Source organism: Sinocyclocheilus anshuiensis, unplaced genomic scaffold, assembly GCF_001515605.1.
Source record: "Sinocyclocheilus anshuiensis isolate Anshui unplaced genomic scaffold, SAMN03320099.WGS_v1.1 scaffold1105, whole genome shotgun sequence".
Lineage (NCBI taxonomy): Eukaryota > Metazoa > Chordata > Actinopteri > Cypriniformes > Cyprinidae > Sinocyclocheilus > Sinocyclocheilus anshuiensis.
In genome coordinates this window covers 212414-226643 of record NW_015558596.1, presented here as the reverse complement: position 1 = coordinate 226643, position 14230 = coordinate 212414, and the positions used below count along the sequence as shown (strand labels likewise).

General features: G+C 38.9%; 1 protein-coding gene across 4 annotated transcripts in view; it reads right to left on the bottom strand.

The window, feature by feature from the left end:
• LOC107680050 (rho GTPase-activating protein 29) overlaps positions 1-14230 on the bottom strand; it is a 62991-nt gene that overhangs the window by 16781 nt on the left and 31980 nt on the right. For 3 of the 4 annotated variants that reach the window (XM_016475809.1, XM_016475810.1, XM_016475811.1), the window contains exons 3-4: positions 3026-3169; positions 172-268 (exon numbers count right to left, since the gene is read on the bottom strand). In XM_016475809.1, coding sequence (XP_016331295.1) covers positions 172-268; positions 3026-3169 — 241 coding nt within the window. Of the gene's footprint in view, positions 1-171; positions 269-963; positions 1038-3025; positions 3170-14230 lie in introns of those variants that run through there. The other variant, XM_016475812.1, reaches the window with a different exon arrangement.

Sequence of the window (14230 nt, the reverse complement as noted above, 5' to 3'; positions counted from 1 at the left end):
GTAATGTTGCAACATGACACAAGTACATTTCATCAGCAATTCAGAGTGACAACAGAATGCACAGCTGACGAATACAGTAAAACTGGCCATGGAAACTGAAAGTTACTCTATACAGACGGAGAGCATTCAGAATATACATATGACTACAGAATAGAGAGCTATGGTACTCACACATTGCCAAAGGTGAATGCCAAAGTATCGATTGATGTGTGTATCTCGCTAAATATTGTGTCTTTGTTTTCTTTATTGACTTCCTTGACGTTCACGCCTGTGGGAAGTGATAGACCACATGAGAAGTGTCGCCAAACGGCACAAAAGTCTGCACCAAAATTACAATTCTCAACAAATGATGATGAGCAGTACGGGCTTAGACCTAGATCTTACTGTGGAATTATGAATCCCTCAACAGTGGACCACCACAGCTATTGAGGACTGATTAGTAGCTACAACACTCTCTGATAATATAGAATTCATTCATTCCACATGAGAGTCATTTTAGTATGCTGTAAAGTCAGACTCGTTCTGTACAATGTGGTGCACAAAGAAAAGGAACCTCCACAAGTTATTCCTTTATTAGCGTCTAATGCTGCTTTGTAATCAGGTTGTGCTTCCCTAGAGCACAAAACAAATGCTGAATAGTTAGCATGTAAATAAATCAACGGACGGCTTTCTTCATAAACTGATTTCATTGTTTCAAAAAGAGGCCAGATGACCCAGCACGTTGATGCACAGTTTGCCATGTTTTGAGCTGATAGAAGACAAATTAACATAAAATTGATATTAAATCTTAATTTTAAAAATCAGATATGTGACAGACAAGAAGAAACGTCTCAGAGAGGCGAAACTTGCATTTACCAAGAGCTTCCTGTCTGCTAGCTGAGCCTCCCCTTTACAGGAAACACTGACAAAGCTTGAACTCTCAAAACATTCAGCAGTCGTTCAAACAACTTTCACCGAACTTACCAACTCCTTTAACTTGCACTTGCAGTCATATCCAGGTTCGATATGGTAAAGCATAGATTAACGACAGGCAAAACTCGCCCAGAACTTCAGGAACTAACGGCACAGCCTAGTTCACAATGATTCAATGGAGCTCGACTTCCACTTTTTCCTCACATACAAGAAAATGTGACGAGGCCATGTAAAAAAGCAACATCATCTGTAGTTTCCCGTTCCGCATGGGCGCTTTTTTTGGTTGGATGTCACACAAAACGCAGCGACTGTCGGTGGAGGTGGGAATCCTCACCCTCAACTGCCACTCATACTCACAGCTACAAAGTGAGCAGAAGAGACGGCACTGGAGACGAGAGCGTGAGAGGTGCGTGGCTCCTGGTGCATGCTTCTCTGCTTCTGAATGCAGGCGGGCGGCTCAGTGGCCCCTGCAATGGAACGCCGACTTCTTCCTCAGGACATCCTGCAGTTCCACAACAATGCTTCCACTTCTGCCCCCTTCATAGCTCAAATACGGGCATGGCTACATTCAGAAAGCAGTTCTCTCTCTCTCTCTCTCAAAAAAAAAAAAAACCCTCAAAAGCATTTTCTGCATCATTGGAAAGATTTTTTTTTTTTAATCTGAGTTAAATAATTTTCTTCTGAAAATATCTAAGAATGATTCTTACCATATACTTGTGGCAAAGTACCTCATGCAGGAATCACTTTATCAGGTGCAATGCGTCATAAGATAGGATAAAATACCTGAGATAACAGAGTCTCCTTAGATCAGAAGCAAAGATAAAAATACAGCAAGTCACTGACTCACTCTAGACAGGGGCGGGGGAAGAAAGAATTTCAATAACTTGAGACACTTGACACTTTTTTTTGCTGCGCCCCTGAGAGATTCTTCAGCAAAACTATGCAGCGTTTTTTTTTTTTTTTTTTTTTTTTAAAAGGTAGAAGACCACACGTACTGAGAGTAAATGGGGGAAAAATATGTGCATCTGATTTCCTGAAGTTCATAGCATTCCATCAGGAGAAAGACAGACGGCTGACATGGATGTGGGGTGTTAAAATGCAAGCGCGAATGGGAAGCACACTCTGGAATGTCAGTCATACAGGTAACTTGAGGCGGCTATCTGAGATGACTGGCCTTTCTTCTCAACTTCCTCATTCAAAAGGTAAAAAAAAAAAAAAAAAGGCGAAGGCCTCAGGCATGTCAAAAAAAGACAATCACATTATTTTCCTCTTTTAAACTCTTCAGACTTACCTTTGACAGAAACAATAAAGAGACTTTAAAGGACACATAGGAGCTCAGTGGGGTCACTGGCCCTCTAGTGGCAAAGGATGATACTCTAGTGGCCAAATCAATGGTGCCAAAGTGAAAACATACAGTTGAAAACAGCTAGAAATTATGTGGATAACCAATAAGAAACATTCACTATGTCCGTATAGCACAAAAATCATCTGTTCCCTCTTCTGCAGCCGCAATCTGGATTGCAAACTGCACTGATGTACACATGGACATTCCTGTGCATGTTTATATATCACATAACCATGCAGTAATGTCTTTATATTGATAATCTAGTGAGTGACCGTTTATTACATGCATTTTTTTTAACTTTTTTCCTTTCTTGAAAATTAATCTTTCTTAACACATGAATAAGAAGTCTGCCATCAATACAAAAATATGGCTTCATATTATATAACATCTGAGATAAAAACAAGAGCTAAAATAGTGATGCAGTGGTGGAATTTTTTTTTATATATATATACAGTATATATATATTTTCCAACCAAAATCACTGTCTTTATCCATTAAGCCACATTAAGCATTATCTCCTTTTTAAAAGATGAATGCAACATCCTAAGTTTTTCTTCTTTTTAGAGGTGATTAAATATTCATGGCTTGAAACAGATAGAAAAATTACATGTCTGTGCTGCAGTTCTATGAATGTTTTGCCTTTCAGCACTCCACGCCAGTAACGTGTGAATACATACACAAACAATGAAACAGACCATTTTTTAAAAGACAAGATCAATTCTAAGCTGTTGATTCTTAATTGGGGTGGAGCTGAAGGAGGATGCTCACCTTTGACTTTGGCGATGACAGTGCCTGTAGCACCAAGAATTTCTGACGAGTTCAGTGCCTGGTGCTTGCCAATGACGGTCTTCAACACACGTGCCAGCTCCCCAAGTCGCTCGTTGACCACGTGCTGCGAGCACTCTTGGTTTTCTGTGGGTGACAAACATACAGACAGAGACCACAATGTCATCAGCTCAACTTCCTCCACAGGTTTTTGAAGATGCACACATTTAAAACAATATTGGTGCAGCAGCAACATTGAAAGGTTTGAAATTTTGAGTCAGTTTAAAGATACCCTTGTGAAACCTCCTCAAAGTGCACATGAAATGGCACGTGTGACACTAATACATCCTAACAGCACTCTTGTTCTGTGACGGTGCATGCCCATGTGGTTAGAGATGATGAGCAGAGTATGAGGCTGCGCTTTGGCTGAGATGCAGATGCTGCTTTGTGCACTCGAGAGCTGGCTAAGAAAAGTACTCTGAGACAAACATAACAACAGCTATGCACACCTATCCAGATGTGCGATAACAGATTTTTTGTATGAGAGAGATAGAGTGTGGTACTTCATTACTGCTGACTGCACGGCAGTACTGCTATCATGAAGATTAGAGAGTTTTGACTTTTGGCTTCTTTCCTGTTTTTGCATTGAATTGATCAGAAGTGTCAGTAGAGATATGCAATGTTACAAAAGATTTACATTTCAATTAAATAATGTTCTTTTGAACTTTCTATTCTTTAAAGAATCCTGAAAAAAAGTATCATGGTTTCAACAAAAATATTAGGAAGCACAACTTATTTAACATTGAAAATATTTCAAATCTCTAAAGGATCATGTGATACTGAAGACTGGAGGAAATTGCTGCTGAAAATTCAGCTTTACTGTCACAGGAATAAATTACATTTAATCATATTAAAATAGGTTATTTAATTGTTAAAGTGCCCCTATTATGCCATTTCGAATATTGCCTTCCATGCAGTGTGTAATGTAGCTGTATGTGAATGTAAACAATCTGCAAAGTTGTAAAGCCAAAAGTGCACAATAAATAAAGTTATTGTCTCCCAAAAAAAAGAATCGACTCTGAAAACTCTAAAGATGACTCTGAAAAGCCTAAACGAGTCATCAGTAATATGAATCCCACTTCTGTAACAGCTACACATCACAGGGTAACACATTTGCATAATGCTCGCCTATGTTCTACATTGGCCGGCCACGAATAACTTGACCTCCCCTCAAACACTGTAGCTTGTTCGTGTCGAGAAGACACTGTGTCCTACGCTGTGAAAGTACATTTGTTTTATTTTCACTTCTGAAAGATGAGGCTGTCAGCGGTGAGTGGTTAAAATTAGAGGTCGACTGATGTATCGGTTTTGCCGATTAATCGGCACCAATAGTTGATTGCTGGAACTATCAGCAAAAATCCATCCCGATAGATTTTTAGGGTTGCGTCTGTTGCTGGAGTGGCTGAGAAGGTCCGCTGTCATCATACAGTACGAGAGCGAGAGCGGCCTCTAGAGGCGGAATCACTGACACCACGTGCTGTTTGTTTTGACACGTGACACTGCGCGCTGCACAGAGTGGGTCACTTCAGACGTGCAGATTTAAGGATTTAAAGCAGACAACTTAATGGTGTGGATACAGTACACTATAGTGCATTTTTTCATATCATTACTAAGTAATTAATTTGTTGACTAGATGCTGCATTAGTGGAGAAAGAACAGCAGTATGTTTGTTATCAATGCCGAGAGGACGCAAACATTAGCAGCACCTCAAATGGTTAAAACAACCAAAAAAACACACACAAGTCCGACCCAAATGCTTAATGTCATGATTGTTACCATCTATTTGCATTAGTTTATATCCAGCTGGTCACATTAATGCATTTGTTAGACAGCAAAGTTGCAGATTTAAAGCTTTGATGTGAGAAAGCAAACTGATGTTCATTCAGCCGACAGAAAATCTGCCATGCCGTAGAGTGCCATTCACACAGTTTTCCATTAAATTATATTATATTTGTCATAAATCGTTATTAATGTACATAATGACTTCACTCTGGGCTGGAAGATTGTGTATTGTGCATTTTTCAGCAAAACGTTTGGCTCTAATAAAGTCTGTATGCTTCATATAGAGAGCTATAATATAAATTGCACTTTTTCTTTCCGTTTTGCTCTTTTTTTTTTTAAATACCGAACTTCAAAGTCAATAAGCCACTTTTTTTATCATTCTTGAAGTGATTAAATAAAACTGTTTTAGACTGCTGCTTGAACTAAACGTGACACGTCTGGTGTGTGTGATACCTGTGAGTTTGTCTACACGGCGCTGCGCATTTTGCCCGGTATGCGACTGCCATATTTTGTTATTTTGATTAGAAAATCATCACGTGTTCTAGAATAGAAGCAATTAAGTGTGAGAGTATACATACAATATCCATATGTATGTAATTTCAATGCTATGGCCTTTATGTAGATATTTAAAGATGGCCATAGTTAGAGTGTGTTCATTTCAACATCTACTAGCCTAATACATTTTTTAATTTTGAAGATGCTTCTGTTAACATTAATGAACTATGAACTAACTTTAATGATCAATGTACTGTATATTTAATATTAATATTTTTTATTCATGTACAAAGTATGGTTCAGTACTTTTTTTTTAATAGCAAAGCACTTTTTTAGTTTTCGTTCAGTATCCATTTTATCCATCGGTTGATTAATCAGTATCGGCCAGTGTGGTCCAACCTTGCTATCGGTATCGGTAAAATCCACTATCGGTGGATTTAACCTCTAGTTAAAATTGCTTTTTTTCCACTGTACCACAGCAGTACAAGCCCAATCTTTTTTTGTGTTCCCATCATTTTATTGAAGACTGCTTCTCTAATCTTGAGCCTCTTTCACACAGAGATTCCGGAAAATATGCGGATAATGTGGCCAGAGATTTGTCCTGGGATCGTTTGATTTTAGTTCATTCATACTGCCAGTGATTTTCCGGAATCTGTGTATGCGTTCACACACATCCCATAAAGATCCCATAAAGACATGTGACATCGGCAGGGATCCCAGACCAATACAATTAGTGTGCCTCCTCTATTTTAAAACCCACGAACCGCCACTGGTGACATTACGATGTGACGTGTAATGTGATGCTTACTGTTCCACTAAGCTGGCGAACCATCTCAGCTTTAGCGCGGAGCTCCCTGATCTCTGCTTCATTTCAGTTTGCACATTTTTTTTTATCGTGAACACTGATCTGCCTTCAAAACACCTGGTAAAAGAGTCGCACGATAACGTGCATCATCATTACGACACACCCTTTACGGCATTGGTCCTGGCTTTTTTTCAGACAGGGATCATTCCGGGTCTCAATTCCGGGACTTGGTTGTTACTAGGTCCCAATTCTGGCCTGGGATCGTTTCCGGGATCAATCCCGTGACGTGTTTGCGTTCACACAGAAGGCACTCTGGCAATTTCCGTGATTAACGCTCAGTGTGAAAGGGGCTTTGGGAAGTTCAACGTGGGATAACATTTCCGAAACACGCTGTACGCGGTAGACCAATTACAACAGACTGGGCCATCTGACCAATCAAAGCAGAGTAGGCTCACGGAAAGGAGCGGTTTAGAGAGACTGAATTTTAGAACTGCTTTGAACTAATCATTTCAGAATCTTTGGAAAATTAGGTGATATTAAATTCATATTTTGAAAAAACAAAAGCGTTTTTTGACCTTGCATGCATGTAAACCTATTGTAGGAGACTCCCAAAACAATACTAGGAACCTTAAAAATGCCATAATAGGGGCACTTCAAATTAAATTGTAACAATATTTCATAACATAACTGTTTTACTGTAGTTTTGTTGGAAACACTGAATGAAGCTACCTGAATGTTTTTGGGAAATAACAAGTGTGCCTGTGTCACTACTTCCATATTTCTAAAATAAGCAGACGTATGCAAACAACTTTAAAATCAATGTGAAACCCCTTTTAATGTTAATCCACTTCTGTAATGCAAATTCAATTGAAACAGGATATTAAACAAGAAAAAAATGCAGGGTGGGACTTGGTTTTATCCACTGGGAATTGACTGTGACTGAATGAAAAGTGGACTTTCCATACCAGAATGGAGCCAGATCAAATGTTGGCTAAAGGGCTACATTTATCTTTTAACCTCATAACATCATAATCATCAAATATCAAAAGTCCATGTAGCCTAAATAAAGGTCATCTGTAGAGAAAATAAAGTGGTCACCTTTGATTTCATGTTTACTTGAAAGGCTGCCAGGTTTGCTATAACTAAATAACAAAACATTCACAATTATTTAAACCAAAACTATTCACACCAAATTTGCTTAGTCTGAAAAAGGTTATATGTGAATTGCTAGAATCCAAACAAACACCTAGCCTTCAAATAACCAAATAGGTTTCAAATATTAATTATCAAGTTTCAAAATATTATTGTACATGTTTTTCAAACTATAAATAATTAGTATCGATGTAAACAAATATTAAGATAAAAAATGTTTGTTTACACCACGTGCACCCATAAACGAACACCACAATCTCTCTTGTTTGCATTAGGATGAAGTGAACGGTCGTTTGGCTGTGTGTGCAGGGGATGACTTCATATCTACTGAATGTTGCAAAGGGTTCAAACTTCAAAGAGTTTTGATAGCAGGAGCATCTGTTTTTTATCCTCTCTGTGCAGATGTACATCATGCCACAAGGATGAGACAGAAGCTTTATGAGTGCAAAGTTACAACGTGGAAGGTATGTGTTTTAGTGTTGGGCGATATGCTCCACAGTCATATCATCCTATCGTCAGCCTGTGAGATCGCCGATACACAAACTTATCATGCTAATTTATTTAATTATTTACTTAGTTTCATAGCCGGAGAGTGGACCAAATCCAGGGTAAGTCTAAAAGCAGCCTAATGTTAGGATGTCATGTCATAAAATGTTTTTAATATGACTGAATTTTTATTTAACATGATTTAAACAATTTAAAAGAAACATTGTAAGTTACTAATTATAATGCTTACATTTCCTCAGTTATTCAAACAGCAGCAACAGAAAACGAGCAAAGAACTTAAAAAAAACTCTCCCGTTATAATCAGTGAAGCTGTCTCCACTGTATGGTGAATAAATCTCTTATACTAGAATGCACGTACATCTGCACTTTGTTGCTTATGATGAGAGAATTTGCGAGAGAGCAGCGAGCGTGCGCACTGAACAACAAAACTTCAGTGATGAAATATGATGGAACAAATACTAATTAGATAGCATTACTAGCCTGATAATAATAATAATAATAATAATCGTCTTGCTATCATCAAAGGCATCAGCCACATGCAATATCTTTGACTATCATCGATACTCGATACTATTGTCTATCCGCACAACCCTAATGTGTGAGTTTGATGGCAAAGAAAGAGGATCACTTCTCCCACTATAAAGAAAAAAGGAAGAAAAAAATAGTACTTCTGGCCAATGAGTCTTCTTTGTGGGCGGGGCTAACTGGGGTCATGCTGCAGAAATCAAAACTAAGCGACCGACAAAATGGATCACAAAAAAACAGATTAACATGAAGATACCTTTTATTGCTTTTATCATGTTAGCGAAAGCAAGGCCCAGGAGGAAATTGCTGAGGTTTCCTGCTTTGATTTTGTGGGAAAATTTCTGAAATCCTGCAGAAGTAAAATGAGCTGAATGCATAATCAAATTAGCCAAAATATTTAATAAACAAACAAGTAAGGGGTTAGAGATTTGTAAAAAATTATCAAATTAATTTGATATATAATTTGATGTATTTGATACAATTATCAAATTAATTTTATAATTAAGAATTAGAATTTTAAGATAAGAATTTTCATTCTTTGTAAGATTTTGTTTTTCCCACAACAGACATCATATCCAAAAAAAAGAGAAATTGTGTTATACTGAACAAATCCAAGAAAGGATATGGTTCGCCTCTGCTTATTCTTGAGATCAACAAAGTGTGGCATGAGACAAAATTTGAATTGCTGAATGCATGTGCAGGATGGAAGATACTGATTTGTGTGCAGAAAGTGGGTAATGGTCTCCCTCAAAATATAATATCAAAAAATGAAATAAAGGTTACTCAAATGTATCTTAAGTACCGAATGCAATTTGTCTATTCAGCAACAAAAATAAATTACAGGTTCAAGGTTGGTATTTTCAGAGTTTTTGATTGAATGCAGCAACAAATGCAACAAGATAAGGTTTGACGTGTCATGTGTTGGGGGAAATGGAAACAAATGTCTATGGCACCAGAGCAAGACAGAATATACGTAGATCCATGTAGATCTCCATGTGGGCTTTTATGGGCAAGAGCGGGACAAAACATGAAAAATATGGGGAGGAACGGGACAAAATAGAACACATTTTGTCTGGGAGAAGAGGAGAACAGAACTAAAAAAAAAATCCATTCCATGCAGGCCTCTATCTTGAGGTATCATAAGAGTGTTGTGATGCAGGGCAAGACACCAGTATGTAAAAAAGCCAAATAAGGTCATGCATTAAGGTCACAAAAAGATCCTCCATTAGCACACCACCACAATGACCTTCCTCCTCCACCTGGGCGACCAGGTGCACGTCTTCAACCTGTCAGGATTCCAGTGCGGTAAGAGGAGAGGAGGCTCTAGCCCCAGCGATAGCCTGCTCAAGAGTGTCCTCTCTCCTCTCTGACTTTAAATGTCCCTCAGACAAAATGCCTCCATCAGAAGCCCCCACCCTAGCTTAGGTCTTCCCCTCACTGCCCTCCTAATTACTGGTGAGGGGTCAAGCAGCATGTCACAGACAGAAATGCCTGCTCTGATTAAGCTGTTTTTTTTTTAATGATGATGCTTGTGCCGCCCCATCTGAGAAGCACAACCAAAGCGCTTTTGATATAAATATGTTTGATTTATCAAAGTGTGGCTTGACATGCAGGACAGGCCCGTTTGAATGACAGGGACTGATCCACTCCCAAAAGGACAGATGGAATGTTGCATCCACCCAAATGGGGCCCAGCACACAGGGGACTATGTCATGTGTCAGAGCTGGTTGGGGTCCCGGGACGTCTTCATGCCAGCATAGCAACCGGTGTTTTCCAAACCCGTTCTCACTCTGTTATGAATAATGCATCATCTGGGCCCCCAAACACTTCAGTGCTGTCAAAACAATGGGATTTTAAAAAGTATGCATGAAAACTGCTCAGGGGGAACTGAGGGGCATTGTTTCGGTGGGGATACCGCCAGAGAGGCACACACACATTGTTCGGGATGAGCCCCCTGCTGATGGCCCTCCGTCCAGGGTCTATTTCACTCCAAGAGCTCCAGCAGCGAGTCGCCGTCCCTCCCACGCTCGGCCTGCGTGTTGGCCCAGCCACGCTTCACGCTCAGTCTCTTCATGTTTCACTTGTGCTCTTCGCCTGCCCCTTTGTCTCTGATCAGAGCCGTTTAACATAATCTCACCCAACTACCAACAAGCCTCACACTACAGTGTGAGAACGAAGGCTGCTAACAGCCCCTAACCCACCACTTCTCAGTCCCATCGGCAAGAAAGTCAACACAGTTCTCATGAACACGCACACATGGCTGACAGGTCTGACACATTTAGATCTCAACAAGTTATACTGACAGATGGATGTCTTCAAATTAAAGATGTGAACATGATGTCCTTAGCTCACAGGGACAAAATGCAACAGGATTTTATTGAATTACCAGCTTGAAGGTGCATCAAATTAATGACACACTGATCCAGGGCTCCAGACTGCGACCAAATAGTTGCATTTTGCGACCATTTTTCCTGCTGTTTTTTTTTTTTAGAGGTCGCACTGGTGCGACTGCAAAATTTGAATATAATTATTTTTAAAAATTAATGCACAGGCGATTTTGTTAACGGCGCATCTAGTCGGTCTCTTTTTTCACTTCCCTTCACCCGCTATTCTATCATCCTCTCAGGTATACCCGCTCACTCAGCCTGGTTTATACTTGCCGCGTCAGCACAAGCGTGAAGGTGCGCGCAGTAAAAATTACGCGAATATTGAGGAAACGATGGATGGTTTTAAAGTTAAAGTAAAGTAAAAGACCGCTTCTTAAACCAGAGAAGGTGAACATGTTGGTATTCTTGTGGGGGAAAAAAAACATGCAAGCACTGTCACCGACAGCAAGGTAGTTTTACTTTTCTTTTTGTTTTAATTTTGAAAAGCTTGTTATCTTTGCTGTTTACCTCACTTTATGCTGTGGAGGCTCTCTTTTATTCTATTTTTTTATTTGATTCCTCAGTGTTTGCTAAACGTTCTGTAATTTATTAGTCGTGGCCTAATGGTTAGAGAGTCGGACTCGTAACCCAAAGGTTGCGGGTTCAAGTCTCGTACCGGCAGGGATTGTAGGTGGGAGGAGTGAATGTACAGCGCTCTCTTCCACCTTCAATACCACGACTGAGGTGCCCTTGAGCAAGGCACTGAACCCCCAACTGCTCCCCGGGCACCGCAGCAAAAAAATGGCTGCCCACTGCTCCGGGTGTGTGTTCACGGTGTGTGTGTGTTCACTGCTGTGTGTGTGCACTTTGGATGGGATAAATGCAGAGCACTAATTCGGAGTATGGGTCACCATACTTGGCCACATGTCACGTCACTCACTAATACGTCATGTGGTGTATGCCATGCCTCATCTTATTCATTTTTGTTAATAAACGTTTTGTAAACTAGTTTGTCATTGTATCTTACTGTTATATTGTTGTTGTGTTTTCGAATTAAGAATAACAATGAATACATCTTTTGTTTTAGTCTTAAAAAGACAACAGACAATTATCTTTTCTTGTAAAACGTGACAACAAGATCGCGAATTCCATATAACTATAAACTATGATAAAAGTTCATTAGCATGCATTGATTAATCCCATGTTGTAGCGTAATAAATAAATACAATTTTGCAACCAAATCATGTGTTTGTGCAACCAACTGAGAAAGTTAGTCGCAAAAGAGCGACCAGTGGGAAGAATGAGTCTGGAGCCCTGTGATCCAACAAATATTAAATCACAGGACTTATTTGACTCTGCTTAAGGTCTCTCTGAACCTCAATGAAATATAAACAAATTTTGTTTCTTCAAATCATTATAATCACTGAACTGATACAAGTTATCTAATTAATCACAAATTTGTATGTGATTATAAATATATTTTAAATATATTTACATACTTTATCCCCAAATTTGAATAAATAAATAAAATAATTTAAATAATAATTACAGAAATGTATTAATAAAATAAACAATAATTTAAGTAATATTTCATTATTGGCATTTTTAACAACAGAAGCACCATGGAAATCTAATTTATGACCAAATATTGTGACATCAAATCTAGAGATGCCATTTTCTTGGCCGATTCCGATTTCCGATCTTTCGTTAATGTGATCTGCCGATACCGATTTTTGCCGATTCTGATTTTCTTTCTAAGAACTATAATTGACAGCATATACAAACAAAAATCTACTTTTCTTCAACGCAAAGTTTTATTTTTATAAAAAAACACAAGTAAAATTCAGTAATAAAATAAGAACAAATTAAAAAAATGGCAAACAACATCACAAATAAATGCAATAGAATAAAGAGAGCTATGAAACTAAGTTTTTCAGGTTAAGTAAGTTTTTATTCAGGTAAGAAATACTACAGAAATTAAAGTAATCAAATGTAAAATAACATATCCAGTGTGATTTTGACATAATTTTGTATGCATTTGAACGTTTTAGCGCAGTTAGCCACTCATTTTGGTATTTGTGGCTCACAAGCTGTTTGAGACTGAGCGCGGATTGTGTGCTCCACTAATATAGATCAGTGGTGGTGCACGCGCGTCTGGTATAAGCGCGAAACCTGTGGGAATGACTATAATGCGCAATACAAGCACTATTTAACCGAAGCGAATGAGACGTGTGTGTGAGAGAGAAGGGGTCGTCGGAAAGATGAGAGTGAGAATGCGTGGCTGATGTTATTGCCTGTGCCGCTGGTAACAAAACGGATCAGCTCGAAATCGGAAAGAAGTGAGACTGACCGACCGATCACCGATCTGGGCCGATCATGAGGAAAATCGGCCGATTCCGATCCCTGGTCGATCGATCGGTGCATCTCTAATCAAATCATTACAACTATCTGTAACTGATACAAGTTTTGTGATTAATCACATTTAACAATGAAACCTGAAATTATAAATATATTTACACATTTATTCCCCAAATTAGTATAGAATCAACATAAGGGGAAGCAACAGAAAATAGGGATGCATTAATGTTTTCTAAGGTGTTAAACAGACAACATTAATAAAGAAATTCTGAAATATTCCAATTCTATCATGTGCTAGTCGATTAAAAATTAGCCAAAGTTAAAGGCTTCTGCTTCCAAGAATGAAACGGTCACTCTTTGCCTGAGAAAACAGGTTGTACATTTTTGTCCCAGCATACTGTATTTTCCAAATGATTCCTAGAAAATTAGCCACTTGACAATGTCATCACACACTTCAAAGCTTTTACGCACAGCTGCTGGCATTTCCTCTGTTGCTAACAACAGGTAATCAATAGGCACGTCTCGACCTGCCTCAGCTGTGCTTTGCCCAAAGCGGCAGACAAGCTTAGCGACGCTCTGTTGTGATTCACCGGTGAGAAAGCAGCACTGGGTTTGCCATTGTGCCTGTCAGCCTTCCTCACACCATACCACTTCTCTTTTACAGGAACAGAAAGACTATTCTTTAAAGTGCAGGAAATTAGCAAAGACTGGAGTGTCCCATTCGCATTTTGGGTAAATAAACACACCAAAATCAGCACTCTAAATTTTTTTATGTTCAGATTCAGTTCAGTTACATACTTCATCCAGCCAAACCAATAACCTCTATTAGTGTTGGGCGAAATGGTCATTTTTCAAATCGTCATATCGCCAGTCCGTGAGATCGCCGATAGACGATATTAATGTGCATGGGTGGGTGGGTGTTGGGGGGTTGCAAGAGAGAGACTCCCTGTACTTGTCATAGGCTATTTCAGAACTATTTGGTGTTTTAAACCGCGCGCGATAGAAAGGGAGCCTATGGAAGCACCACTAATCTAAATAATATACTTTCAAATATACTGATAAACTAACATGTTAAATACAAAAATATTTAAAACAGCTAGTTCATATAGGGTAAACGTACCTATTAAGCTCACGTACCCATTAAGCACACTTCCACAT